Below are 5,441 nucleotides of genomic sequence, written 5' to 3'. Positions count from 1 at the left end.
GGGTTTTCTTTGGTTTCGGCAAGTTGTTCTGTGCTGCTGTAGAGATTGCCTTCTTGGTTTGTTCCCATAATTCATTAGGTGTCCACTCTTCTTCCTGTTCAAGGAGTATCTGAAAAGAGTTCCTGACTTCCACTAGGTACTGATCATTAATACGATTAACATCATATCTACGTGGAGGAGTGTCCCGTTTGACTGACTTCAGCTTTGATCGAATTTCAGCAACCAGAAGCTGGTGATCTGAACCACAGTCTATGTCCATGTACGGACGCCTGCACTGTAAATCCCTAGTTGTAACACTTTTCCCCCATTCTAGACACTTGTGTTTAGATTATTATAATCTAAACACAAGCAAAACACCACCGTTCAGCTTGTGTTTAGATTACAAAAAGTAAACACATGAGAGTATTTAGATTCTAAACATTCAACTTGTTTACTTTCAAAATCGTGTAGAAAGTAAACACATCAAATAATTACAAAAATCGTTTACTTTCCGAACAATATGAAAGTAAACACGTTGAATGTTAGAATCTAAATACTCTCATGTGTTTACTCTTCGTCTTTATGTGTTTACTTTGGTGTTTGTCCTCTACCTCAAATGAAAAATTAAACACCTAGCAGTGTTTACAAATAGTGTACGCGTTGCACTTTGCATTTGAAGGGATACGGAAAGTGCGTGAATGCGTAAATATGCGTGATTATTTTGTGCATTAAAGTAGTAAACCCTGCTACCCACACCCACTTATATAGGCTTTTTAGCCTGGCTTGAGCATTTTGTTTGAGCCTGGTCCCATTAGGACCCAAGCGTGTCTCCACACGGAGCGACCGTTTAAACAAACAAACAAACAAACTACATCACCTCATTTGTTGATCGATAATGACATAATAAAAAGACAATTTCCACCTGGGTGATGACTCAATGGTCTGTGAGGATTCAATAAATTCCAATTAGCCGTCGTTGTTCATCTTGACGACGACAGCTATGTCATGACTGTGTATTAGAAGAAGTTCAGGTAACTGTTTGTTGAAAACCAATCAGATAATTAATACAAAATAGAGGCCTGCCTGGTAAAGCAGACGACGAGAATGCGTGTAATATAAATACAGCAAAGAAAGATGAACAGTGATCTCGACATGGATGGGATAGCAACGTTTGCACAGAATTTTATGTGCTCTCAGTACCACAAAAAATACAGTGCAAATGTTGCTCTCCGATTCCTTAAAGCCTTAATAAGTATACAATTTCAGTTAAGTATTTGATTATTCTTTGCCAAATATTAAAATTATAAAACATTATTAGTAGGCCTAAGTACTATTAGGAAAGTTTTGTGGTCATTTTAAGCCAACATTATGTGGTAAAATGAAAGAGATCTCGCTTCCCGGTCTCGCTTACTATCTTAGCCGCTTAAGGGGTGGGCCTATACGCTGGCGAAGTTACGTAATTTATCGGATTAATCATTCATACAGCTACGAAATGGTTGAGCTAAACAGAAAAATTTCTTCCCAAAATCAAAGTAAAAAGTATCGTGTGTGAAGAAATTAGAAATATTGAGAAAACTTTCAACTTTCTGAAGACTTGGCAGCGGATTGTATACGAACTCTTCGCCGTCTATAACAAGGAATTGCTCCCGAGGAAAAACAGCTAACCATTTTTTCATGTATTTTACGTAAATACCCGTATCAATTATGGAATTGTCAGAATTCACACTTCCGTTGCGAAATAAAACGGTGTTTTCAAATGTATCTGCTATCCAAGATGGTTTCATAACCTGGTTCTCTAGTTTCTTGATATAAGACTGGACAGCCTTCTGTTCATCAGTCAAATTGGCTTGTAATGCATCAACCGTTTGACGAAGTAGAGCATTGGTATCTAAATCAAATTGTGTCTGCTGGTCTTCTTCTTCTTTCGTAGATGTGGTAAAAAACACATGAGTAAAATCTGATATCGCTCTCTGGACTGGATCTCGTAAAATGAGAATGAACGAACTTTTCTCTTGCCCAAGATGCGTCCGTATGGCACGAGGAGAAAGAGGATGCACAAAATATCTGGGCGTTTTTTCCACAATTATTTGGTCCGGTGTCGCATATGGCATTAGGCTAAAATACCAGTCCATACCAAGGTAGTAAAAAAAAAAAAAAAAGTGAGCTTCTGTTTTGGATGTTGATATCTGAGGGTGAAATGTAAGGAAGTTTCTTAAGGCAGTGGTGCCTGACTTTTTGGTACCAATTATGATGGCATCGGGAAATGATTGATTACAATGGCGTTCTTTAAGCTTTTCTGCCGGTAATAGTATTTGATCTGATGCAGTGTTGTACCGATAGCACCCTTGCTCTACACCACCACCTCTGCTGCCAATGGAAAATGTACTGAAAGCGGTGGTGTTAGAAGATAAATGAAGCACGCCAATTATAGTGACAAACAGAAGGAAAGTGCCTAAATATAAAAGGGATTTGCTTTTTAATATCCCTGCAGGTATGACCGATGTAATACCATGCATGCTGAGTTCAGCCGTGTGAGTGTCTCTCTTTACCCAGGTTTCGTCTCTTTTAGTTGTGCAAGTTTCGAAGAATAAAAAGCATTGAAGTTGGTCATAATAAGCAAAAAGAAGTTAATTTACAACGCCATAGCCAAGTCCACGAGCAAGGTTCGTCTGCAAATGAAAAATAAGATATTAGGCCCAATCCATAAATATTTACATTACTGTTAGGTTTCTTAAACTGGACTGAAGAAGACAGACAACTCTTGAAGACATTAATATCAGATTGAGGCGTATATTTATTGCGTCATTATTTCTAAGATGAGCAAGTGGGCAAGTAGAACAATGTGAGGACCACTGGTATCTTTTGCCCGGATCTTTTGTTTACCTTTATTACTAAGAAATCTGGATAGACCATGGGGTTAACATTTCTATTGTTAAGAGACCTTCAGGAGGTTGTTAGCTTCTTGCAAAGAGTCATGCACTGTTAAGATGATGTCTCCTTGATGGTTATTCAGGTATCGCATAATGAAGTGGGGGGGGGGGGGTGTCATTGTCAACCTACGAACTCAACATTACTATAAGAAACATTCGAATTCATACAGTATGTGCAAATCATAAATTCAATTCTTAAATTCTCAATACAAAAATTACTACGTACCTTGCAATTTATTGTCGTACCTTAATTATCAAGCTCCTGAAGTTCGTACACACGTCTTCAAATGATATCGACTGCTCAGTGGCAGAAGTTAGTAAGTGCAATAGCTGCTCCTCACAGTATATTGTTCTCATCTACACAACATGCACAATGGCAGATACAGTGCTGTACACACACGGAAGCTTCAGTTACCGCGAGGGTTCTGAAACACAGGGCCTAGGGAGGCACTCATTCATTTGTTTAACAACGCAAACCTATAACGAATCCCAGTGGTTTGCGAATAATGAAATGTCCGCACCCCGGGACCAATTAATCCCTGGTATGAAGTATTTAGGTTGTCAATGCAATCGCCACGATGAACTATGCCCTGAAACCGTTGGAGTTTGCACCGGGAGTTTGCCCTATCAAAAGAATCTCTCAGGCCATGCACAACCCATGATAGCTCATGATCTATGCACAAACGATCAAATACAATAGGACAAGGCCAGCAGTACCTATGACTTGCTTAGTGACATGTTATTTGAGGTCTAATAAAAATCCCTTTAAAAAGGGATGTGCTGGGACATGGTTGTTCACATTGAGTAACTTTATATTTCTTTTTATAAAAAAAGTAAAAATAATTTAAAGTGCAAAGATTCGGTTGGTTCAAACCTCAAAATCAGGCACTTTTTCCCAGATACTGATGATTCAGTTGGATTCCTTACAACAGTTCCATTCCAATTTTTATACTTTTATGCTCTTTATGTTGTTACTCCTCCTAAGGTTTACGTTCACTAACTTACAGCCCAATACGAACAATTTTAAAATATGATCCCTAGATGACCTATGACCTCAAAACATTTTCACTCACTTGATGCCCCTTACACAGATTATTACCACTAGGTAATGTTTGACATTGAAATTTACTTTTACAAAGGAGGGCAATTTCCCCATCGCTTTATCTAAATCAATAATGACCTCATTTGACCACTAAATGACCTTTGACCTCAAATATCTCCACTCACGTGTTGTCCCCCTACTCAAATATTATTATCACCAGGTTTGGATGGCATGAGTTGGAACCGACGTTTGCAACTTATAGTGTAGATTAATTCATAGCTCTTTTTGTTTTTTGGGTAACAAGCAAACTTTCAAGAAATATATATTTTTTAAGTACCAGTATATATTACAGGCCTACACAAACTGAACCCCAAAATAGCACCTTTAAAGCCAATAAGTGAATGTTTATTGATAATATTCGTAGTAACAAAATCCAATCATTACGTACGGTATGCTCTAATGCTTCATTCTAGTTTTGACATATGTGTCATCATAAAAATAGACCCAAATATTTGAAAGTGATGTGTGCATCAATAGCTTTTGATCACCATCTTGCTACCAGGAAATGTACACAGGCCTATCTTATTTCCAAGCAGTGATCTTGTTTATTTATTAACACAGGTCTTCCCTCAAATAACTATGCTGCATGTTGCAGGGTCAAACATGTTACATGTAGTTGAAAATTATCCAACATATATTTGATAACAGACCACCACAGACAGACCACTATCTACATGAAGAGATTAAGGAACATGTGTATTCATTGCTCACTACTCAGCAGGTAGCTCTCAACAGAGATACAGGCCATACATGGCAGATACTGAACAACAACAAAGCATGTATGGTACCCGGTGTGTCTGCCCATAGAACCCATAGCCTGCCAAGCTCAGTGTGCTAGTGAAGAGAACCATCAAAACTTCCTAGTCTAGATTCAGAAATATTATTTTCCTAAAACATATACCTATTTTACCTTAAAATGCAAAATCAACACAATATTTCTGATATGTGCACAGGCCAATTTTAGTATTCATGTTTGTCATAACCATTTTGATAATTTTTTTGCAATATTTTTACAAGTTTCCGTTTTCTTCATGAATTACTAATAGAAACAACAGAAAACAGAAATCAAGCAATAAGTGCTGGGTTGCCACGGCAACCCAGCACAAAAAGCTTCTAAAAGCTTAAAATCTTGAAGATTTGTATTCGTTTGTGCATATGAACTGCGCATTTAATAAGATTAATTACTAGCGGTCACCCGTCTTTCGCGGTCACATTCTTTCGCGGTCACTGTCTTTTGCGGTACTTCACTGTCTTTTGCGGTACTGTAATATTTTATATAATTTTTTATATGTTCTGTTTAATCAAATCTATGATTTAATGTGATTAGTGATGTGAGAGGATTTTGTCATTTATGATTACAGTTGAGAAGTTCAAGTGCAATTTTAGTGTTGGAGTTATTCCGGGACCCCATTTTGAAAGTTGTGGTGCAA

The 5,441-nt window shown here is 37.6% G+C and overlaps 1 protein-coding gene across 1 annotated transcript; it reads right to left on the bottom strand.

Moving 5' to 3' along the window:
• Window positions 1–1,448: 1,448 nt before the first annotated feature.
• On the bottom strand, window positions 1,449–3,596 carry LOC140151713 (heparan sulfate glucosamine 3-O-sulfotransferase 1-like). The gene is made up of 2 exons (XM_072174050.1): window positions 3,136–3,596; window positions 1,449–2,648 (listed from the first exon to the last, which is right to left on the bottom strand). Exon 2 carries the CDS (start codon window positions 2,493–2,495, stop codon window positions 1,449–1,451), a length of 1,047 nt encoding a protein of 348 aa, XP_072030151.1. The 5' UTR covers window positions 2,496–2,648; window positions 3,136–3,596.
• Between the last annotated feature and the right edge of the window lie 1,845 nt (window positions 3,597–5,441).

This window comes from Amphiura filiformis, chromosome 5 (assembly GCF_039555335.1).
Source record: "Amphiura filiformis chromosome 5, Afil_fr2py, whole genome shotgun sequence".
NCBI classification, from domain to species: Eukaryota; Metazoa; Echinodermata; class Ophiuroidea; order Amphilepidida; family Amphiuridae; genus Amphiura; species Amphiura filiformis.
The sequence above is the reverse complement of the archived record's forward strand: the minus strand, read 5'-3'. Positions and strand labels throughout refer to the sequence as shown.

Coding starts and splice junctions, on each gene's coding strand:
- LOC140151713 (XM_072174050.1), bottom strand. CDS start 2,495: ATGCATGGTATTACATCGGTCATACCTGCAGGGATATTAAAAAGCAAA.